The sequence below is a fragment of the Aulonocara stuartgranti genome (assembly GCF_965226115.1).
Source record: "Aulonocara stuartgranti genome assembly, chromosome: 19".
NCBI lineage: Eukaryota > Metazoa > Chordata > Actinopteri > Cichliformes > Cichlidae > Aulonocara > Aulonocara stuartgranti.
The window spans coordinates 254,568-279,518 of NC_138955.1; the positions used below are offsets into that span (position 1 = coordinate 254,568).

Sequence of the window (24,951 nt, forward strand, 5' to 3'; positions counted from 1 at the left end):
GTTTCCACAATGCAGTGGAAATTGCAGAGCACTGACTCGGAGTGTTAAGTGACCGACCTCAGTGCTGTAGCCTTTCTTCAGCTGCCTGTGTTATTTGTGTGCCAGGCTGTTGCATGTCTTCAGCGCTCAAACTTTGGTAGAGGCAGCGCTCGGCGTGTGAAGAATGGTGGGAAATGCAAGCCCCCCACTCCCCCTGCAGTGCACCTTTCTTTAGGATGCTTCTTTAGTACTCTCAACGTGTAGTCTTGACATCATGGGAAAAAGAGCTACTGAAACCACAGTGGGAACAAACAGCACGTGCATCATATTTCTGTGATGCCTGGATCCACACAGTGGTATGATAAGCTAGGAAAGGAGTTCTGTTTAAAAGGTTAGAGTAGTATTTTATGTTTTAATAAACCAAATTGTGCCAGTTTTGGAATCAGCGAGTTTTAGTCTACATTTTAGATAATAAAGGGGAAACTGTTCTTATGTTGCCAGTGTCTGAAGCATAAAAACATACGAGAAATCAGACAGATTTGTTGCCAAGCATGTGGCGTTCTATTCACTTATAGGAAAAAAAAGGTGTTTCTTATTTTTGTTTATTACAGTGTCATTTGAGCAATAGCGCCAATTTCAGATTCACAGAGTGCGTCGCATGATCGGAGGGTAACAGGTTTTAACCGGCGTGCCTCGAGCAGAAGATAAGTGAGGAGGGGAACGAGCAAGTGCTTTATAGGGGGAGAGGGAGGGTAGGAGGGAGTGAGGACAAGCGGGTAGGAGGCTTGGAGAGGGAGAGCGAGAGAGAGAGCGGGTGGGCGCTGTGAAATCCGTTAACAGGGGAGCTCTGTGCATTTGTTAGACGTCTTGGCTGCTTGCCCAACTTGGCTCATTGTAATCAAGGCATGATCGTCGACTCCAGCCAGCCCTCTCTGCCGCCACGGCTGCCTTGCGCCTGGACCCAGCCCAGCTCCCAGCGCTGACATGGAAAGACCAGTGAGTGCCTTCTCTCTTCTTCCCCCTCGCTCTCCCTCTCTTTTTTTAGTATTAGGTTCCCCCTCGTTTCCTCTTCTGCTCTGTCGCAGTTTCAGCTGTGTCTCTGGCTCTTTCTCTCCCCTGCTGTCGCTCCCGTAGGTGGCAGGATCGCCGGGTAGGAGGTGGTGTGTGCGTGTGTGGGGGGGAGCCTTGGCAGCTTTCTCCCTACAGGCTGCTTCCTCCCCCTTTTGCCCGTCTGTCCGGGCATGGATGCCATCCGCTGGCAGGGTCTGTGTGCCGTTTGATCGCGTGAGGGTGTTAGCTGTGCTGCTGCACTGTCACAGGTCTCCAGGAGCCAGAGGTTTGCCATTTCTGCAAAGATTCTCCCCACTTTTTGGTTCGTTGAAGCGGGCGTTTGCTTCACTCTCCGCCATTGGCCTCCCTGAGAATCGGAGTCGACAGCGAGTTTCTCTGTTGCGCCTATTCTTGGTGGTATGTCCTCATGGTCTGTTGTGTTTGGGTACCCTGACAACTAAGAGCAGTGAGGTAACCACTTTCCAGCCTGTTCGCCCCTTTGAATGACTCCAAACTTTTTTCACAACCGCTGAGCTTTTTGCAGCTTCCCAGACGATTTCAGGATATGTAGTTGCCGTCATTTTGCAAAAAATCAGACCGATTTGAGAGCTCAGTGTGAATTCAACTATTCAGCATCCCAGTGGCAGCCATTCCTTGCAGTGATGGAAAAAAAAACATGAATAGATTCCTTGCGGTCCTCATAGTGAGTCATCGTTATGTGCTAGAAACCTTGACTTGTATGTCGTCAGTGAAGCAACAGTGGAGGATGACTGACTCACTTTGGCACATCTACGTCCTATGCATGTCAGGATGGTCTGACCCCTCAGAGTCACTTATGCAGAGAGTGGAGAACAGGACACTTCAAAATGAATTATGTTTTCCTCACAGATGCAAACAAGCAGAAGTGGCAAATTCTCTATTTGCCGGCGTTACTGTCACTTCTCCAGAGCTGTGAATAACAACAGATGATGCCGACAGTGATTCAAAGAGGGAGACACATAGCTGATTGATTTGACAGTGAATGTTGTTCATTCAGATTTAACCCCGTACTGCTGTTTATGTTTGAATTCTTTCTAAGAAGAAAAATGGTGTTGGCTTGCTATAAGAGAAGAAGTACTGATAATTGAAATAGTCTTGAAATGACAAGTCTGCTCTATTTTAGCTTTGGCACATATTCTATTCTATTCTATTCTATTCTATTCTATTCTATTCTATATTTGTGTATCACATCAGCCACACTCAAACTTGTGCAGGACTTTATTGTGTCTTTTATTTTCAATTAAGCCACGGTTTACAAAATCAACACAATGTTGTGCTACATAAGAGTTTAAGCAAGCAATTGTAACAACAAACTCATATTTGTGACCTACATTTAGGTCATAAATAAATGGATTATTTGGAACATTTTCTCACAGACTTCTATATAATTTGCCTGATTTTGGAATCGTCCCCCCAGTGGCGATGAGAAAGATTGCACTTTGCTTTTATCAGCTTCTGAAGCTATATCCTTGAATTACTGTTTGCTTTAAAGAAGGTAGTATAGCCTCTTTTAGCCGCTGGGCTCCAGAGGAGTGCTCCTGTTTCACCAGTTTTCTGAGCCACACTTTGGACCCGGGAGTAAGGGAGGGAGGGAACAGGAGGCTAAGCTGCTGCAGGTTAAAGGAAATTAGCTCTTTTTCATGCAGAAATCTGATGCTTCACTGTCCCTGCTCTGTGAACATCTGTGCACATTTAAGAGTCCTTTAACTTAATGCCTGCCCTTGCTTTTACAGTTACAGTTGGTATAATATGATAAAGTGAGGTTCTCTCTGAAGGAAGCAGGCTGTATGAGAGCACATGGAGCACATTTTCAGTATGGAGCCTCTATTTGTGCCCTGCTGATTGCATTGGGGTATTTAAATTTGGTCTGCATATGCATTCAGCTCGTGTAACTGAGCTTCATGATGAATGCTCCATCTGTGGTGGGTGTGAGGATCTATCAGTGTTATTAGTGTGTTATTAGTGTGCACACTGCTGCACACTGATGTACACAGGTGCCTTTTTAAAATAATTGTCAGTCCAGCTGATCAGCTGATGGTTACTTCACCTGTCAGCCTTGGTTTCTCCTCTGCTTGTAAGCAGGTTTTATATTGTTGCAGTTGCTTATTTAAATGTCATTGTAATTATGGTCAAACTCACAATATATACAGAAACACAAGAATAGAGCTGAGTGCTGAATGTAGGCATTTTGTTCTTTATTGATAAATGTGTCTAGAACAATAATATCAAATTCTTTACACTGCTAAAGCAGGTGTGTATGGTTTGGTTTGTAATCTTATTTGCTCATTGCTTAGTATAGATCAGTTGTAACAAAAGTTTTTCATTTCTAGACTATTGTTTGCGGTGCAAATTCAATTTGTTAAGTAATGAAAGTGTTTCACACACACCAAAAAACAGCTTGTTATAAACAGTGATGATTCTCCAGGGCTCTGCAGTAAAGTGGTCCAAGTGCTAAAAGGCATGTAGGCAGTTAAAATAGAGTCAAGAGAGTTTATGGAGGTCTCAATGGAGTCCTTTGAAACTTGTACGACAGTATTTCAGTTAGAGGTCTGGACATTGCTACAACACCTTGGTTCTTTTAATTTTTTCAGCCATTCTGTGGTAGATTTGCTGCTGTCTTGTTGCATGAGCTTTATACCTTTATCTATCAGACAGATGACCTCACATTTGACTCTAGAATTCCTTGGTATATAGAGGAGCTCGTGGACTTCAAGGTGTCCAGGTTTTATAGATGAAAAACAGGCCGAAGACATCAGCCCTCCACCACCGTACTTGACAGTTGCCATGAGGTCCTGGTGTGCTGGTACGTGCAGTTTTGTATTATGGCCAAACATCTCCACACTAATCTTCCCTGTCCAAAAGACATTGTTTCAGAGGTCTTGTGGTTTGTTCAGATGTAGCTTTGCAAAGCTAAGCTTTGCTGCCATGTTCTTTTAGAGAAAAGATGGCTTTCTCCTCTGTACTGTCACAAACTTTAACTTTTAACGTGTTAACTGAGGCCTGGTATTTTTTCTGAGCATTGTATAGTTTGAGCTTGAGGTGATCCATACCAGCTAACGGCCAAAAACCCTCTGCTTCTATAGAGGTGGACACATTTGGTGATGTTCTTTTTAATCTAGTGCATTTGATTGGCAGCAGCTGGATTCTACTTGTAATTTGTGGGGAAGCAGTAAGTGTTCTTTTTCACACAGCTGTGTTTGGAAAATAAGAAACCTTTCACTGTCAAAATGACTGCAATTTGTCTCCTAGGTTCCCACAGAAATGTTTAAAGAAGAAGTGATGCAACAAAGTGGTAACATTACTCCAGTCCTAAAAGAATTGTGAAACCTGTTGGATGCATGAACTTCAACATGAGACTGGGTTATTTCTGAGCTTGTGCCATATCCTGTTTGTTTTATTTCCAGTGAACAGTAGGGTTCAGATCATTTCATTCTGTTTTATTTAAATTTCACACGGCACCCCACCTGTGAGAAAACCAGGTTTAATGAAGCCATAGAAGCCTCAAAATAAGATCAATCTGATGAAATGTAAATGTTTTTATTTTTCTAATGAATACCTATAAATGTCTCATCCCAGACCTCCAGTGACATGATGCCTAAGAGGGATCATGAGAAGGACCTGGAGCTGGACAAGAAGATTGAGGCTCTCCGCAGGAAGAATGAAGCTCTCATGAAGAGGTACAAGGTGAGAAGAAGCCTTCACATATAGAAAAGCTTCTGAGGTTTTATGTGTGGAGCTTGCAACTCTTTCAGGTTTCCTAATTACTTTATTGTTTGTAGGAGGTAGAGGAGGACAGGAAAAGAGCAGAAGAGGAAGGAATGGCACTGCAGAGCCGGAAGGGCAAAGCCGACGATCTTACCATCACAATCAGCAAGTCCGCTAGTGTGAGTGTCAGCAAAAATAATGATAATAATAATTTTATCTTTAATTCAAAATCCCAACACGTCTCAGTTTTACTACCTGAATAAGAAATGCTGCTCTATTTAATAAAGGAAATCTGTCAGCTTGACTCTTTGGGCTTAAATTATAAAAAATACATGAAATAAGTTAAACTACAGAAAACGTTCTGGTACATCATTCCTGAAGTGGAAAGTTTTGTTAATGTGCAAAAAAAGAAAAAAACAGGAATTTCTGTTATTTAAATGTTTATTTATTACTTTGGTGTTGTATGAAAGACTGTGGGGGAGGTCTCCATCAGTAGGAAATGCTGTACAATTTATGAGAATACAATTAAAAGGAAAATATTTTCACATTTTTCAAAGATGTCCAGTGGGCCGGTTTGGAGTCTCTGCCCCCCCCCGGCCTTATATTCGACACCCCTGGTTTTTAAAAAAGCTACATTAACTAATATCCCACAGTGTTGTCTTTGCATTTGATAGAACCCATCTGTTCTATCAAATGCTGTTAACTACATCAATATTTCATATATTTCATAGACTGTCCTTTTCTTTGATTGGAAGCAGGATAGTCGTGTGGTGGTGACAAAGCCATTCAGTGGCGGTTCACCAGCTGGGAAGGGACAGCAGGAAGCCGGACCTGACAGAGGGGGAGAGGCTCCTCCACAGACTGCTGGCCGAGGACACAGGAAGCAACTAACGGTCACCATGGCTGGCAAAAAGGTAAATTAACTACAAGGAAAAAGTGACAAGGACCCAGTACAGGAGAGCCAAAACCCCATTAGCTTAAAGTCTAGTTATATTGTAACAAGGAAGAATGCCACAAAATGTTTTTATAAAGATCTGTAATTTAAGAATTACAAATATTTCTGGTAGTTTTTTTTTCTTTCCATGAGCTCTTCTTGCATAGGCAAGAATGTGCATCCAAAAGAGTGTTGGCGCATTTAAAAGACTCTACTCTGTAAACCATGGGATGGCTGTGTGGGAAAATCTCAATGGACTTATTGAACAATGAGGTGGAACCATTTCATAGCAGGATGAAATAGATCTCTTAGAACAACTTTCTAAAGATGTCCCTTAGAAGTCTTGGAGCCACACCGGGCCAGCAAATCAAAATATAACACAACAAAGCAACTGGATCTCCATCCATCCATCCATACATACATACTAGGGGTGCAACAATACACAAAATTCACAGTTCGGTTCGATACTTTGGTGTCACGGTTCGATATTTTTTCGATACAAAAAAATGTTCATGCTTTTTTAATTTGTCATTTATTAAAATTATAAATATATATTTTAACTCAAACGTACAGTTTTTAAATTTAATGTTGCTGAAACAACAAAATAAAAAAAATAAATCTATCTGATCGAGAAATCGCTCATCTTTGGAAAAGAGAGTTTATTACAGAGAAATGGCTCTTATAAAATAAAAGCTACACTATACGCTTCTTCTGGGCTATATTCTCAGCAGCATATTAAACATATCAGGTCCCCATAAGGAGAATCCTGTGCTAACGGCTGTCTAAATGACTCGGGTAAAGTTTGTAGCATGCATGCTTGTTGTTTTTGTCTGCTTCCACTTGTCTTTGCACTAGGATGATGTCGGAGTAAATGTGCAGTCATATTCGTTGTGTTCCCACTAGTGCTGTCAGCGTTAATCTCATTGAAATGACCTTAACGCCACAACGCGGCAAATCTCCGTTAACGAGCTACCGCGGATCGCCCCGTGCATGGGGCTGGACGGCCAACACGTTAACGAGCTAACTGCGCTAACACACTAGCTCCCACCCATGTAATTGAGCACTGTGTGGCACATCCAACATACAGGGAGTGCAGAATTATTAGGCAAGTTGTATTTTTGAGGAATAATGTTATTATTGAACAACAACCATGTTCTCAATAAACCCAAAAAACTCATTAATATCAAAGCTGAATGTTTTTGGAAGTAGTTTTTAGTTTGTTTTTAGTTTTAGCTATTTTAGGGGGATATCTGTGTGTGCAGGTGACTATTACTGTGCATAATTATTAGGCAACTTAACAAAAAACAAATATATACCCATTTCAATGATTTATTTTTACCAGTGACACCAATATAACATCTCCACATTCACAAATATACATTTCTGACATTCAAAAACAAAACAAAAACAAATCAGCGACCAATATAGCCACCTTTCTTTGCAAGGACACTCAAAAGCCTGCCATCCATGGATTCTGTCAGTGTTTTGATCTGTTCACCATCAACATTGCGTGCAGCAGCAACCACAGCCTCCCAGACACTGTTCAGAGAGGTGTACTGTTTTCCCTCCTTGTAAATCTCACATTTGATGATGGACCACAGGTTCTCAATGGGGTTCAGATCAGGTGAACAAGGAGGCCATGTCATTAGTTCTTCTTCTTTTATACCCTTTCTTGCAGCCACGCTGTGGAGTACTTGGACGCGTGTGATGGAGCATTGTCCTGCATGAAAATCATGTTTTTCTTGAAGGATGCAGACTTCTTCCTGTACCACTGCTTGAAGAAGGTGTCTTCCAGAAACTGGCAGTAGGACTGGGAGTTGAGCTTGACTCCATCCTCAACCCGAAAAGGCCCCACAAGCTCATCTTTGATGATACCAGCCCAAACCAGTACTCCACCTCCACCTTGCTGGCGTCTGAGTCGGACTGGAGCTCTCTGCCCTTTACCAATCCAGCCACGGGCCCATCCATCTGGCCCATCAAGACTCACTCTCATTTCATCAGTCCATAAAACCTTAGAAAAACCAGTCTTGAGATGTTTCTTGGCCCAGTCTTGACGTTTCAGCTTGTGTGTCTTGTTCAGTGGTGGTCGTCTTTCAGCCTTTCTTACCTTGGCCATGTCTCTGAGTATTGCACACCTTGTGCTTTTGGGCACTCCAGTGATGTTGCAGCTCTGAAATATGGCCAAACTGGTGGCAAGTGGCATCTTGGCAGCTGCACGCTTGACTTTTCTCAGTTCATGGGCAGTTATTTGGCGCCTTGGTTTTTCCACACGCTTCTTGTGACCCTGTTGACTATTTTGAATGAAACGCTCGATTGTTCGATGATCACGCTTCAGAAGCTTTGCAATGTTGAGACTGCTGCATCCCTCTGCAAGATATCTCACTATTTTTGACTTTTCTGAGCCTGTCAAGTCCTTCTTTTGACCCATTTTGCCAAAGGAAAGGACGTTGCCTAATAATTATGCACACCTGATATAGGGTGTTGATGTCATTAGACCACACCCCTTCTCATTACAGAGATGCACAGTAGCCTATACAGCTTGGAGTAAGACAACATGCATGAAGAGGTTGATGTGGACAAAATACTCATTTGCCTAATAATTCTGCACTCCCTGTACTGTTTTACTTTAGTCCATGACGCGCTTACCTTCAGGGTCATACGTCACATGAAGACCAAAATAGTTCCAAAGGCCAGATCTGAATGAGGGTGGGGGAGGTTCAATTTGCAATGTTGCTACGAGAGCTTAACTTCTGTCTCGCTAGCTTGCCCTGCGCTCAGTGAATCTGCGGTCGACTACTCCGCCGAGGCTACACTGTCGAGCGCAGATCCACAGAGGGCTCAACACAGACAGCAGAAGGAAAGTTGATAAAATAAATTAAAAATGTTGTATTGTTCGATACATATGCATACCGAACCGAAAGCACTGTATAGAACGGTTCAATATCGATACGAATATCGTTGCACCCCTAAGACATACATATCTAATTCAGAGTTGGTTTCTCCTTAACCTAACTCAGTGAGAGGTCAACATGCTTTAACCATGTATCCTTAGTTCACATGCTAAATTGACACAAATCTGCAGCTTGTATTTACGATGTTTATATTATTATTTAGTATAAAATAGAGATGGCACGATACCACTTTTTTATGTCCAATACCGATATCATAATTCTGGATATCTGCCGATACAGATATGAATCCGATATAGTGTATTTTTAATCAATAAAACTGTTTTTTTAATATCTTGCTGCATTTTGTATAAGTTCATACTCAAGTTTAAATAAACAAAACACTAAAGCTATTCTGTTATAGTGTATGTAAAAAATGCACTGCACCCAAAATATTTCATAGTTCAGCAAAACTGATCAATCTAATAAACTTAAACCTGCTCCATCCTCCCTATTCTGGTATTTTAAAGAGTACTTAGCAGAAATATTAAGCAACCTAACCAATAGGGCTGCAAACTCCCAGCAAAAAAAAATAAAAAATAGGGACCCACCCCCCACCCTCCACCTCATGATGCTTAATCGACGTAATCAACTTTAATTTGATGCAGTGTGAAAAAAAATGCACAGAAATCAATTATTTTTCAAGAAATATTAAATAGATTCAACATCTTTCTTCAACAAAATTGCAGACTGCACAGATGGTTCCCAAAGGAAAAAGTACTATAGCTTACTAGGGTATATTAGACTTAACAGTCACTATATACAGTAATGGACTTCTATTCATTTTACATCAAATTAAAACTTTGGGTGTCAGATAATTATTTATTAAAAGCTAGACATTTTAAATGAGAATAAGAAAGAGAAGTATGTCTTTGTGCCCCCTTTTCCCTGTTCATGCCCTATCGGCCCCCCTGGCTAAACTTTGCTAGATCCGCCCCTGCACAGTTACGTCAGCTGCGTAGAAAAAGATCCTCGAGTAGAAAGTAATAATAAATACATTCTAACAACAGCTGATCAAGCTTAAACGTGCTGCTGTTGTTCAGCCGCTGGTTTCTTTCTGGTGCAAAGTGGACCAAAAACAAAGAAGAGAGACGGACTTGCGACAGAAAAGCCGATCAGCTGATCATTGATCAGCTTCATGATTGAAGTAGCAGCCGGAAGAGGCAGTCGCTCCATATATCAGTTGATAAGCTTAACATGGGAATGCTTTACAAATAGAGATGAACTTACACACTTGCTTTACTTCTCTCTGGGATCACTTCCTCGGAGATGAAATGCTGGTTTGAGGCTACAAATACACACAGCCGCTCTATCACGTGACCACACTGCTCCTACGTGCTACGGTTATGAGCCGAGTTACGCCATGTCGCAAGTTTTGTGAGGTGCTTTTTTGATATTTAATGGATCAGATTACATTTTTTATTTCTCTCCGATATCCGATCCAGTAATTTACGTCAGTATCGGACCGATACCGATACATAATATCGGATCGGTCCATCTCTAGTATAAAATAAGACATGCTGATTGGGTCATTCATTGGCTAATTAGGGCTAAAGTACAGCTGAGACTTGTAGTTAGTTTTCAATGAGATAAAAGGTAGTGATGGTGCTAAAGTTGGGGACATCACAAAAATTTGTCAAATTTTTAAAGCGTATGAATGACTTCACCAAACCCACAAACTAGTGTCTAAGTACTTGTAACTGAGAATCCTTAAATGAATGTTTCAAATTGTAGTGCAGAGCACATACTGACACTTATGTAATGCTAATAATATGAGTAACTGACTCTCCAGGGTAAGAGGGTGGTGAGTGAGAGGCCTGAGAAGAGGCCGGGCCCTGTGGACGTCAAGAGCCCCGCCGATGATGGACAGGCGAGGCGTGTGGAGTCAGCGGGGAGGGCGAAGCAGCCATCTCACATGACCAAGAGAGACTCAGCACCACAGGTCCGACTCACGCACACCGAACACTCCTGCCTGCTTCCACTCTCACTCCCTCCCCCCTCCCTTTGTTTATTCTCACATGCTGCACCGACGTGTTTTACATAGATATGAGACATGTTGTCTGGCCCATCCCCTCCATCCCTGTGATGGAGCATAATGGTTTGTTGACAGGAGGTGGACCGGGCTGTGACTGACTGGTGTGAGATTAGGAAAGGAGAGGGTGGCTAATAGAGCTGTGGGTTGAACAGATGCTCTGCATAACTAAGTTTTCAACCTTTTTGAGCTGTTTTTACACACACGCTGCAGCTCTGATCTTCTCTAGATGTCACTCGACAAAGGTACGTGTGAAAAATTCAATTCAGGCAACTTCCTCGAGTAAACCGCATGAAGAATTTCCTGTCATCTCCTGCTGTGTGTTTCACGTGTGAAAGGGAAACTGAGGAATATACCTTGACCCGAATCTCCCAAAATCATCCACAGTTAACTTTTACAAGTTACTCCGGTTTGCTTGAGATGCCATATTTAATGCAGGCAGGGACTCGTGTGCCCCTGCCATCGTCTGTGAAATGCAATGTGACCTTAGCCTCCCCTCCCACCCCCCCCAGAAAGTCTGGAACAGCTGCTCTGCCTCAGTCTGAAGCCTGACGCAGACACACACACTCACAGACTGAAATAAATAAGCTGATGCACAGGCAGCTGATCCTCGCCACTGTAAACACAGACACAATCTGGTCATAGGGTGGGGGTGGGGGGGTGGGAGGGAGGGGACATGAAAGCAGGAGTTGCAGAAGTACAGGTTCAGTCTAAAATGTGCATCTCTGCTACCGATTGGCCGATACACTAAGTGCTGCTCACTGGGCGTCTGGGTTAATGTGCACTGAATCTATGGGCTGAACACATTGTTCTTTTTGCCTTTATTTCTGGCCCACTAGGTCTGTGCCCCCCCCATTTATCATGTGGACTGAATCAGCACTTGAACAGTAGCCAGGGCTCCAGTGCACCAGTCATCTGTGAATCCCAGAGACCTGGTTTACGTAACCTGTGTCATTTCACTAGGTTTATATGAGAGCAGCGGGGGAGAAAGCTGCTAAAGGGTGATACCGTAGGAGAACATACCATGGATCCATCTGGCAAGCTTTAAAAAAATATTTGCGTTGGTTCACGCTGAGGTGCACATTGCTACTGCACTGCCCTGCCTCTGAAATAATTATCTGATGGGTATGTGTGTGTGCGACAGAGCGAGAGACACCCTGGAAATAAATAATGACTCTTTGAGAGACAGGGGTGTGGCTGTGCAGCGGTGTCTCATGCAGCCTGGAGGAACCTCATGACCAGACTGCTCACGCTCACGAGAGAGAGAGTGACAGGGGTAAGGAAATGCAGTCGGACGGAGAGGAACAGAGGGGAGGGTGAGAGAGAGAGAGAGAGAGAGACACTTGGCAACCGTGCCATCTGTTTCAATCTCCCCTCATTTCTTTTTCCTGAAACTTTAAGTGGTCCACACTCCTCTGGCACGATTGTTTCCCTATTCCCACCATCCTGAAAGGGCCGATTTGATCTAATTAACATTCAACTGCCTTCTCACTCTGAAAAGGCTCATTATGCGAAGAGACAGACCTGGCAAGGTGCCAAGAAAAAGGGAGAGGAAGACGGAGTAGTGGGATGAGAGAGAAAAGAGGTACCCGGGGGTCTTTGTGTATGTGTGAGCTATACTCTCTCTGGATGTGGGCGTGTGAATGATCGTGTGGGCGTCCCAGCCCGTAGGTGTGTTACCAGCCCACTCGCTCTCCCCGGTGCCTATTGTCCCCCATCCTCCCTCAGCTGTTAGAGTGTTGCTGTTAATAGCAACATGACTCATCCTCTGTGTTCACCAGAGCGCATCATTGAAATCAGAACTACACCAGAATAGAAATTAGCACAATTCTGTACCTCTAATAAGCTGTGTTTGATTTGCAAACCGCCAGGTGGTTTCCAAGGTCAGCTACCTGCTAACTGCAGTCTGCCCCTGTGCAGAGTGGACAGAAATTACATTATAATTGAAGCTGTTGTGCCAAGTTGTGCCATTACACTTTAAGACCACTGGGTGGCAGTCTAGACCTCTCAGTCCTTCCTAATGGATGAGTCAGTGGCCTGATTGTGACAGCAGCAAAGCGATTCTTTACAACAGTGTTTAATTAGCGAGCAACAAGTTGCTGTGTCACACTTATAACTGCTAAGCTCATCTTTTAATTTCTCCTCTCTGACAGGATGAGGTCAAACAGGGGCAGAAGCACACTGAGGAGCATCACGGGGTGTCAGAGCAATGCCAGGTAAATTAAAAAAACCTCATACACAGATGTAAACATTTAGATGCTGTGTGTCTAACCTCTCTCAGCTCAAAGGACTGCAGTTTCAGCTCATCGTGACCACGTAATTTGCTGATGATCAGTCAGTGAAAACAAGGTTTTCACCAACACTACGCATACAAAGCACAGAGAATAGCAAATGCAAATATGCGCTCTGTCCACATCACAAACACACGCAGACAGCACAACACGTTGCCGTGCACGTGCCCCTTTTCCTAGCGCTTCTTCCCATCTGCCTCCCGCTGGCTTGCATGTCAGCCTTGCTGCAGTAGCTCAGAGCTGTCTCACAGATCTGGTGTGCGATAAGCAGCCTGACTGGGGAGGCAGGAAGGATTGGCTTCAAAGGCACGGCGGATTCTCCACATGACAAGTGATGCTGTTCATGCCTCTCTGGCTGCTGCAGTCCTGGCCTACACAGATTTCAAGGAAATACCATGTAGATTTTTTTTTCTCATCATGTTGTAAAGTGTGTTACACTTTTGTGTAACAAATATACCATATGGACCTAAATCAGTGCAGCTTTTGGAAGCTCAACTGTCACTGAGAGTAAGATTATGATCTCAGCAACTGGCCAGGTTCACTTTGTAATATCCAACATGCCTTCTTTGGCTCCTGGCAAAAAATTAAAAAAATTTTTAATTAGCAGCTGGGGCGGCAGCAGATCATGGCCTGTTGGAACATGTGAAAACCGTCTTCCCGTGTGACCCCTGATGTCCTCTGAGGGCCAGCACAGAGCAAGGAGAGACGAGGTGGAAAACAGGATGAGGACAGATGCCATGTTCTCCAATAAGTGTAGGCAGGAGGGCAACATGTTTACTTCGATTTGATTGGCCCTCACCTGAGGGGAAAACATGACCTGTCATAGCTTCTTACCAGCACTGTGTTGCATCTCTTTTTCTCTCACGGTTTTAGCTGCTGCTTTGAGCTTCAATACAGATTTTTATGGTCATTCCTGGTACTCAGAAATCCAACAAATGTATTTTTTTTCTAGACATCAGCACGCTCTCTCAGAAACTGCTGGTCTTTTTTGTGACATCTCTAGTCTTGGTTTGCTTGAAGGCTTTATAACACAAGCAGCTTCTGCCCTTTCTGATGTGTTAATGAGCCTGTATCAGATCTCCTTTTACTATTAGCCAGCAATCCTCTCTGCTCTCATCACAGTAATCAATAAATAGGTTAAGAGGGGAATGGAGGAAGAGCTTCTAATTGTATTTGCTATAAACTGTACTTTTCCTGGAACACTGATCGGTATTTACCCAGGGAGGCAGTGGTTAGCACTTAAAGTTATGCAAAATACATCAACGTAGCAGAAATACACACATTTGTGGTTCCCACAGATCTGTATATGTATCCATTATTATAAGTTTATACACTGAAATGCTGTCTTTTGCATGCGCATAGGATATCGAGAACCTGCAGGCCATCACAGACCTCAACGTCCCCACATCGAGAGAGGAGCAGGAGGAATATTTAAGGTGGAAGAAGGAGCGTGAGCAGATTGACAGGGAGAGGGTGGCACGCCATAAAAATGCCAAGGGCCAGTGGAGACGAGCGTGGGACATGGATAAAACTGACAATATGTAAGACTTTTTAAAGAGTTAAAGGTTTACATTCATATTCCCATTGGCTGTAGCTGTTAAAGCTGAAGGACTAAAAAAGAAATAAAATAATAACATTTTAAACCAAAATATGGCAAAATATGAAGTTCAGAGATCAGTGAAATACTGTGGAGCTGATTTTCAGATGCATCTTTGTTCTAGCACACCTGAATTAAATGAATGGCTTGTTACCAGGCCTTTGCTAAACTTGATTGCTGAAGAAGTAATTCCACCATTTGATTCAGCTGTGCTGGAGTAGGGATGCATCTAAAAGCTGCAGGACAGTGGCTCTCGAGGACTGGAGTTGGAGACCCCTGATTTACAGGATGAGTAGCTGCATTTTGAACCATCTGTGACTGAAAAAGACTAGAATTGGGTAATCCTATAAATAGGGAGTTACAATAATCCAACTGGGAGGTGATTGAGTCGTGGATAACTGTTTCTATATCTGTAATTCTGTGATGGTTTAAAGCTGCTGTTCACAAAACTACTTCTTTGTTTGTTAGAGGCTGAACTATCCAGGATTTTAAGTTATAGTTTAACTATAGCGCTTGATAAGCCAAATAAAGTTTTGCTGTCATTTAGTTGAAAATGTTGCCAGGACTCCAGGATTTTAGATTGTCCAAACAATTCAACTTAATTGAATTTTATTTATATAGCACCAAATCACAACAACAAAGAGAACCCCAACAGTCAGACCACCCACTATGAGCAAATACTCGGCAACAGTGGGAAGAAAAAACTCCCTTTTAACAGGAAGAAACATTATGCTTTGTAAAGAGAGTCTAGGGGTAACATGTATAATGAAATGGAGGTCAAGTAAGCAGTACAAATTCCTTTAAAGAACAAAAAAGTCCATGTTGGGTTTGGAGGTCGAACAGTGGACTGTCACTTTTAAGAGAAGGCTTTTTCAGTACTAAGATATTTTCAGTATGCAGTACCATGCAGGCTAAAAATGGTCTTATTAGCACTAAGGCCTTTTTTATTTTTATTTTAAGTTATTAGTTTTGTAGATTTCCCCTTTTCACTTTTAAATTCTTCCTTCACTGAAAGGCTCACTTCACTTAGGCAGATGAAGAGGAGAAAATAACCCCGGAGAACATTGTGCCTCTTTGTAGTTAAATTATTCAGTGAAGAATCCATTAGATGAGGTTTCTGGATGTTGTGCATGTTCTAACACATGATTGCAAGGCTGATTGTCACCAAGTCACAGGACGATGTTACACAGCTAAAACATTACCAAACAGTTACTTATGTATGCCTAATATAACTTTTTTCATGTGAAGGAGTTCATGAGCTACATTTCATACAGCGTTGCAGGCTGCTGCCCGCATTGGTGGGGGAAAATCACACGATAGCACCCCAAACTGACCGCGGGAAAGAAATACAACTCGTTTATTGTGAACTGTTTGTTAGATTTCAAACAAACTGAGCTGTGGCTGTACAAAGACTGACCAAGTTGCAGAGTAAATTAATGTGCTGTTTAGGGTAGTATCCAAATGTAAAGGCACAAGGAAAGAGCAGCTATTTTTAGCTGGGGGGTTAGGGATGGAAATGCCTTGCCTTATTTGGCGAAGCATTAACAAGGCTCCCGAGAAAGAACAGAAGAGGAAATGTGTTTTTGATTCGACAATTTACGCGGTTTCAGAGGATGTCGAATGTAGGAATGGAATCTCTGCACAATCTTAAACTCTAGGCCCACAATGATATACTGAAATGTCCGTTTATGTTGTGCAGATGAGATGTTATAGTGCCTGAGGGGGGAAAAGATGAATGATTTTGGAACATGATAGAGATATTAGTCACACTGGGTTTTGTTACTGTCTAAAACTAAACCTCTGCTTCTAGGTTTTCAGACAAATCCCTCTCTGACAGAGAATGGGGGCCTTCCAGCAGAGGTAAGACAAAAGACACAGACCTTACTGAGAACGTAAGGAGTAAGACGCTTCATAACAAATCATAAAAAAGACATATCACATTGCTGCAGGAGGAAGAAATGCTAGAAGAGGACCCAGGGCAGGCAGCGATTCAAAAGGTATTCCCCACATAATTTAGTGAACAGTTAAATCCCATAAAATACTCTTATAGTGTTTAGACTTTTAAACTTTTGGTATTTTTCTGACCTAGCTCATGACAAGCGAGGCAAAGACAAGGGAGCTAAAAACGTGCAAGTGATGAGCAGTAAAGCAAAAGGCAAAGATCGCCTGACTGGGCGGGCCAGAAGGTCAGTAACAGCTAAACACAATGGGCTGCTGGCAAAGGTGATTCAACCATCAGAGCGTTTTTCAACATAGCTTCAATTAGCGGTTACAAGAAACATCGGCATGACTAATGCAGTACGTAAAACGGATGTGGAAAGACATGCTGTTTTTCTGCACTGTGCCCTAATGTACAAATTCCCCTGGATGTCATGAGACTTAATTTAGAAGTGGTGGCAGCTGACTAAATAACCCAGAAGGTCGCATTCTGTCCCCCCCCTCCACAGTTTCTCCTCTGCTGTGAAACACCACTTGATGGTGAGCAGGCCGTCTAGCCAATCTGGAGCATGCAGCCTGTTGACATCACATTTTGGGGTCATCTCAGATTGCTTAGAACCCCATCAAGTACTAAACAAATACCTGGTACTAAGTACTACACCTAATGAGAAAACCCTAAAAACCAAGCTGAGCCGATCTGAGTAGGTGCTGGTGGAAAAGGCCATATGTGCGCTGTAATGCAATCATAATGTCCAAAAAATTCCACAGCCACAGAGCTGAAATTGAGGCACTGTGTGGACTTGGAGTGAGAAAGATTATTTTATGTCTCTGTAAAAGTAGGTAAGGGTAAGGATTTGGAGGGGGGCTCTGTAAAACAGCACTCGGGTGTGAGATTCCTGTTATCAGGCTGTGCTGCTGTTACAGTTGGCAACAGATTTGAGTGTGGGCAAAGGCAGCCCACAGGCCACCAAAGCCATTTTCACACATACACTGCAGCTCTCGATGTTTCTGGATATTATCCAAATGGAGGTGCGTGTGAGAACTTTGTCTGATGTAGCTGAATTAAACATGAAACAGTGTTAAACAGTCTTTAGCTCACCAGTTCCTTAGTACAAAGTTGGTGCGATTTCCTATCGCTGATGTGAGGAAAAAAGGGAAAATGTAATAATTGGCTAAATTCACAGCTAGCAAGTGGTCATCTCGTGCTCTGCTGCATGCTCTACCCAGACAGCACCCTTACCTAAAACACACAAAATCCAGTACTGAGTCTACATGTGACAAAGGGCAACTGAGGACAGTGTCCCAGCCTGAGTCTCTTGACACTGTCTGGAGTTCATGCATGAAAAGCCATTACAATCACAACAACTGAGACCGGTGTGTGTCTGTGCCTCGGAAGGCTGAGCCCCAACCTCAAATCACAGCTCTTGCTTTCCACATGTCCTTGGACAATCACCTGATATGACTCCCATTGGTCATTACCTTTCATGGTGTAGTCATTGGTTTTTGAGCAAGTATGTGACTGAGAAGCAAATGCTGTTATAACACTGAAATGGCCTGCAGCAGTCTCGTCTGACCCGTTAGGTTATACTCGTGGAATCTCTGAGGGCGACCTGTAAATAGGGCTTATTGCTGCACATCCCACAGATGCTCAGTCAGACCATTTGAAGGCTAACTGAGAGCTTTGTGCTCTTTTAATGTCAAAGAAAAAAACTAGTCCTGAACTGTTTTTGCTTTGTGGTGTGACATGTTGTCCTGCTAAGGGTGAGATGCTGTGGTGCCATTGTAGAAAGCTTGTGGGGGTGTGCTTCTTCTGCGGTAATGTTTAAGTGGACGGTATGTGTCAAAGTACCACACGAATGCCAGGACCTAAACTTTGCCAGCTGAACGTTGCATTGTGATAAAATGATCTGTGTTATTTACTCTTGTTGCTGATTGTTATATACAATATTGCAGCATGCTATAACTTGCAAAGAAAAAGAGATTCACAACACACTGCTTTTTTGTTTCTGAATACCCTTTTTTCAGATGGCAGGCAAATGATGATGGAGAGAACCTGCAGGTGAGAGGTGAAACCTCTTTTGACCCTGCTATAAAGTGAATAATAAAAGACATCCATTTAGCAAGAAACACTCCTGTTTTTCGTTTTGATCTCATCTTTTAGATGCCTGAGACGACGCTGGAGGAATTCCTTGAGGAACTTGATGCCCTCACAGACGCTAATGCAGACGAGCTGAAAGATCAGGACGCAAAAACAAAGCAGTCACCGAGCCCGGATTCACTGAGCACGCCCGAGGAAGCGAGTGAATCAGCAGCCTCGGTGTCGGCTGCTATCCTTAGAGAGGACACCCCGACTCAGGAGAAGGCAGAGGCTTCGTCCTCTCGGGGTTTGGAGAAGAAAGTGCGCTTCTCTGAGGAACTCATCCAGGGGGCTCATGCAAGGCAAACCACGGGGTCTCAAGAGTCAGAATCCAGAGGTCCCAGCTCTTTGAAAGCTTCCTCACCTAAAAAGAACAAGCATGAAATGCAGAGGCCACGTCAGCCTCTTGAAAGTGCCAAGCAGGATGATGGGAGTCTTCAGGATAAAGGAGGTGGGCCAGCTGCACCTTCTTTTGCACAGCAGCAGGGATCTGAAACTGATTGCACTAAAAAGGACAGCAGCCCACCCACAGCTCCCAGCTCCCCCCCTGCTGAAAAAGCCTGCACCCCTCTACATGAGATCCAGCCTGTGGAACTTCCTAAGTGCAACATCAGCAACACAAACACAGGTACGCCTGAACTTCAGCGAGCCTGATTTTTAAAATTTATTTATTTATTTTTCTCCTGGCTGCGTGTGTGGATGTTCCAAGTAAACTAACCGTGCTTTTGTTTTCACAGAAGAGCTGATAGACTCTGGTCTGTCTGTTCTGAGCCTGGAGTCTGGAGAAACACACCCAACACACTCCACCAGCAGTGACAAGGTCAGTGTGAGAATCAATAGATGTGCAAATGGAGGGAAGTGCAAATGGATGAGGAGAGCAATATATCTGCACTGCAGCTGCGTATTATCCAATTTTAATTCAGCCCCTCTGAGTCTTGATGGAGTGCAGGAGAAATAGTCTTGTGAGAATGGTTTTTCATTTCATCTTCCACCTGAACAGATAATGTATGATCGTTCATACTGAGGAGGGAATGAGAAAATACAGTAAATGTAAAATACAGAAAGTTGCAGTTGGTAATTTTTATCCTTTTCTCTCTCTTTTTTTGTTTGTTTTTGCAGGCACGAGAACATGGGAAAATTGTTTAACTGACGTTTTCTGGATATAAACACTGAAACCAAAACACAGCATTTGGATGCATTATTTTTGCTTCAAAGTAGCTCGTTTGCAATACTGTTTATAGCTTACAGGCAAAACTGTGGGAGCTGAATTTTTGTCTCAAATGTGACACATGAATGGTGAGACACCTTTTTCCCGCTCGATTATTATTAGTGTTTTTTTAATTTTTTTTAACATCAGAGCACTTTATGTGTACAAAAACATGTGTACTGACATCTCTTTCTGTATGGAAGTACGCTGCTTGAGTGCAATATCACTGAATGTTTACACCTTTGTATGAAAATGTTGAGGTACATATCAGGAGGCTAGCTAATCGGTTAAATTTAGATAGCCCTTGACATTAAACCAAGCCACAGTCTAATTACTTAGTGCCTGATTCTGCCTTAGAGGTATATTTTTTTAATTTATTTAGCTTATTTAGCAGGGACGATGCACAATAAATATATTGTACCGGATATAGCTAAAAGCTACTTTTCAGCTGTAGTCCCTGAGTAACTTTTCAGTAACTGAATAAAGATTGTAATATATGACGATACATAGTTGCAGACCTCCAGTAGAGTTTTTATTTCTACATTTAAAAGTAGTAGACAAATGGATATTATTAACTGCTTCCAGCATCCATAAATAGCCTTTGGGAAGTATGAAATCAGTATATTGTTAAAACGCACATTTGAACCCTAATGTCTTTGGCCAGTGACCAAGACAGTCCAAAGTTTACAAAATGTTACTACTGACATGCTGTAAATGTTTCTGCTATTAAGAGCATTGAAAGGAGCGCGCCACTGATTTTTGATATCAAGACAGGAGCCTGATGATGTCATACTCTGGTTAAGATTATCTGAATTTGGGGATGACAGCTTTGCAGTCATGAAACCTCACAACTCTGCCCATAAGTGGCAGAAATCTACTTGATTTAAATTTGGCCTTTTTACTTATCAAGGTCGTCTCCTTGTGCAGCTCTGAGCCACATCCCCTGCGCCTGCTGTTTTTACATTGCTTTGTGGTCCGACTACTTTTCACCGGGGAAAATAGAGGAAGTATACATTTGTGTCACAGTGTGGGGGGGATCAGCACTGGGGAACTGGATCTATGTCCCAGAGAGCAAAGGGCAGCCTGAAAAAGGAAAATTTACCCTGTCAGAGCCTTAAGGCAGGACATCCAGAACATGCTCGTTTCTTCTTTCTTTCACAGTCATGAGCGTTGTGCACCATGAATATGTCCCCCACACTCAGACGATCGGCACAGAGTTCTACTGTAACATCCCGAGGCGTCAGAAGTAAAACATTCAGTCCAAACCACTGGGACTTGGATCAGATGGCGCCCTGAAAATGCCTTTCTTTTTCTAAAAGCCTTAACTCAATTAAAAAAGAAAAACGAAAAGAAAAAAAGCAGCCATGCTGGAGTAGTTTGCAGCGCTGCCCAAGGAGGCCATCTAGAAGAGCCAATTTCCTCATTCTGTTTAATGCAGAACTAGGTTTAGAAAGAAATAAATGCGATCCAGTTGTAAGATGACATAACTCACTAGTGTACTCCTTTATTGTTAAAATAAAAAGCCAGCTGACGGTAAAGCATAACACATTTGGATGTTTAAATATTGATTTATAACACTGCAGAGTAGAAACCTTGCACACTATTGTTGTGTTCCCTAAAGCACAGTTTTACAGCTGAATCCCGATGATCCGGTCTTCCTCACTCTTCTTATGTTATGTTTTGGCACTTAATTTAGGATTGTAATGTACTATGTTAGCTGATTCTAAACAAACAGTGTACAAATTCTGGTCTTTGGGCCCCTGTGAGTGGGGGGAAAAAATATAATTCAAGCATTTTTTTGAGTTGGGTGAATTGAGAATGCCGGGATTCAGCTAAAATTCCCTTTTGTATTATTTGTTCTGTATTATGTTTGTGAAAGAGAGCCTAATATCTTTCAAGCTTCCCTTGATTAATATCTTAGCCAGTTGTTGTGCCTTGCATATTGGCTTCTTCAGCTATTGAAGGTGTACTTTAATTTATGGTTTGTATATTAACTGCCTCATTTATTTTATTTATTTGCCTATCCATTTCGGACAGGAGAATGTTACCAAGTAAATCTCAAGCTGTGTTTCTCTGAGTCGTATTTTTTTTCTCCTTTTTAAAATTTATTGCCAGCCTTTGATGCTATTTTGGTAAGAAGCGACAGTTATATTAAGAAGTTTTTGGCTTTCGTCAGTGCCACCGTGTAGTAAACAGTTATGTAACTGTAAGTGGAAAACACAGCAGACATGCTCTGAGCTGCGGTCTTGTCTGTGTCTACGGAGGTTACATAAAATCAAAAAAGCAAGAAGCGAGCCACAACGTTTGAAGCCAGTCCATCCGTTAAGAAAGAAGGGGCCTTATTTTGTATTATATGTGGATAGCAATCTATCAGTAGAAGGAAACATCTGTGTGAAAAACAGGTCACTGTTTCCCTTTGAAGTATTTTTTTAAATCTCCCTGTGAGATTTCATGTAGTGGAAGAAACACAATCATAGAGCATTTTATATTTAAGTGTTTAGTCCTTGTTCATTCAGTTTGTTTAACATCTGCACTGTCACCTTCCTTAAATGTCAAGTTTCTGAGGTGAGATGAGTTGGTTGGCGGGGAGTATGCAAGTACCCCCCACGTGTGTTCTCGCACTGTTGTAATTAGATGTGCCTGTGTATGCGTGTGTGCTGCATTTCAAGGTGTGATCCCAGCCTTTTTTGCTGCTCAGAGTACTCGCTCTAATTTGAGTCCATGTGCAACATGTCTTGCTGAACCGCTCGGAACGAAGCATACGCCACATGAATAAAGATTTTCTGTGTTTCAAAGGCTCCGGCTGGCATCGTTTTGTCACCCTGTTCACTTCACTTTACTCGTGCACCTGAGCAAACGCACAGTAGTCGGTGAATTTGTTGCGTGCAGGTTTTTCTTTTGTTTCGTCACTCTTAACACGTTATCGGAGGACCAGTGCGATAAAGACAGAGCACGCTGCAGCACCAACGGTCCATACATTTTGACTTCTTGCCTACAGACTCTGCTTTCATGTTTAATTTGATTAACTTCACACGGGTTCTCTGAAGAGTTGTTGCATTAGACACAGCTTTCTCTCAGCCCTGCAGGTGGGATCCCATAGGTGCTACTGTTTTAATTATCTCCTCACAAGTCTGTCTCCATGGCAGCGCTCTACCTTTGAGGCCTTTGAGCTTGTGACCTGCTGTACACTGTTTTTACTTTTTAACACAAGAGCACAAAAAATAGGTAGCTGTAACACTTCTGGATCACTTTAATGCTATAAGCTAACTAATGGTTTGAAGGGTTTGACACAATAGCGCACCAAATTGGGGGTGTTGATATTATGGAAATAAGACCTGTAGGCTGTGTTAGAGGATTGAAGTGCAGTGTGGGATTATGTCAGCTGTGCACTGCAGTGGAGAGAGGCTTACTATCCTGAGGAAAATTTTTTAAAAAAGAGATCAACATTTGGTCCAAGCAGCTTTAAAGCAAGACGATGTCGAGGCCTGTCATCCTTTTTTGGTTTGCAAAAACACCCTTCTGTTTTGGTGCTTTGGTTTGGCGTTTGCCTATGAGAAAAGAGTCGCTACTCCAGGCTGTTTCATAGAGGTAAAAGCAGTACTTCTACTAGTTCTTCTGGGCAAATACAATTACACCTAAACATCAATACTAATCTGTCAGTCAGCAACATGCTGGTATACCTGCTGCTGATTGACTCCATTCAGTTTGGCAACTTTAGTTTATGTGAAAGCTGAAATGTGGGAACAAGATTGTGGTTTGTTTGGGTTTTTTTTTTTTTTTAGGAAAAGTTTGGGAAAGTTTCCTGACTGGGGTCAGTAACTTCCTGAAGTCTCAGTAAGTACTAGGTAATAAAACATAAACGCTCCTTAAAAAACACAACCTTTTGCACAAATGAATCAAACAAGATGTAATCTGTTACTTATTGACCTTTGTCTGTGGTTACAAAGGTCAGCGTCACTGAAGAATAAACTTAAACAAGCAAATTGCTCAAAATATAAAACTGTGTGAAACTGTTGTTTGTTGTCTATAAGGCGCTCCTTTGCTTTACTGCTCGTGTCAGCAACGCCTCCTATTAGCCAAGGTTTTTAACAGTGATTTAACAGTCGGAGGCTCTCAAGGTGTTTCATTACAGCTGATGGATGTCGGTCAAGCGGAAGTGATGTCCAGTCTGGACCTGTGACCCTAACACAACCTGACACGGTGTCTGTTTCCGCTGGGTTTGTTCATCTCCCTCCAGCCCGGTCATAGTTAAGCATGTAACAACCACGCCTCGGCAGCTGCCGTGATCAAGGAGAGTGCCCTCGCCCCTCCTCTTTCTCCTGGCCTGGAAACAAGAGGCCTGGGGCGACAAGGTGCACATATGCTGTTTGTCATATTGATCTGAGGTCAGCTTAGCATCATGCAATAAATCTAGTTAAAACCCTCTGGTGTATTTGTCTTTTTTAGTCTCGTGACATTGTTTGAATCAGCTGGTGGCTTTTTACCTACACACAGCTTCATTTTCCTTTTGCATCAGCTCCTAATAGAGCCACACGTTTGCCCTTTTGTTAATGGAAGAAAGCTCTTGCTTTCTTCCTTCTCATTGTCACTACTGCAAAACAGCATCTCCTTTCTTTTGTGATGGTGTCTTGTTTAAATGCTGCGTTGATGGAGCTTTCATTCCCTAAGGTTATTCTTGGAAAGGTCTCTGCAACTAACCGGGTGCTTAACATTCACCATGCAAAATGATGTTTGTGAGCCTTTTAAACACTAAGTACCACTCTGACATTCATCTACAGAACGTCTGATAAACCTAAATGTGTTAAAAAGATCACTTATGGTGGCAGCTTCATGTGGTCCAAGTTCAGTGTTTTAGCTAGTCTGCCCCCCCCCCCCCCCCCCCTTAACGCTGGTTTAAGGGGGGGGGCCTTAAACCAGCGTTCTTTTGATTGGCCGACCTTTGTAAACAGACGTTTGAGCAATAGATGGGTGAGTTTTTGAAGATGCCTGAAATAACTAAATTAGCTATTTTCCCTCTGATTACTAATACAGGAGTTAACTAGGAAAAAACACCAGCAAAGAAACAGAGCATTTAAAGCAGTTCATGCAGGTAAA

At 42.6% G+C, this 24,951-nt stretch overlaps 1 protein-coding gene across 3 annotated transcripts; it reads left to right on the forward strand.

The window, feature by feature from the left end:
• Nucleotides 1–691: 691 nt before the first annotated feature.
• On the forward strand, nucleotides 692–22,653 carry ccdc9b (coiled-coil domain containing 9B). 3 transcript variants are annotated; one of them, XM_082516548.1, is made up of 15 exons: nucleotides 692–975; nucleotides 1,114–1,446; nucleotides 4,645–4,752; nucleotides 4,848–4,952; nucleotides 5,532–5,687; nucleotides 10,448–10,597; nucleotides 12,841–12,903; nucleotides 14,341–14,519; nucleotides 16,386–16,435; nucleotides 16,525–16,572; nucleotides 16,665–16,761; nucleotides 18,539–18,572; nucleotides 18,675–19,278; nucleotides 19,388–19,470; nucleotides 19,770–22,653. In XM_082516548.1, exons 1-15 carry the CDS (start codon nucleotides 964–966, stop codon nucleotides 19,794–19,796), a joined length of 2,049 nt encoding a protein of 682 aa, XP_082372674.1. In that variant the 5' UTR covers nucleotides 692–963; the 3' UTR covers nucleotides 19,797–22,653. The 3 variants fall into 3 exon arrangements, with proteins under 3 accessions (XP_082372674.1, XP_082372675.1, XP_082372676.1); XM_082516549.1 differs by lacking the exon at nucleotides 1,114–1,446 and having other exon boundaries at nucleotides 703–975; XM_082516550.1 differs by lacking the exon at nucleotides 692–975 and having other exon boundaries at nucleotides 1,365–3,871.
• The last annotated feature ends 2,298 nt before the right edge of the window (nucleotides 22,654–24,951 follow it).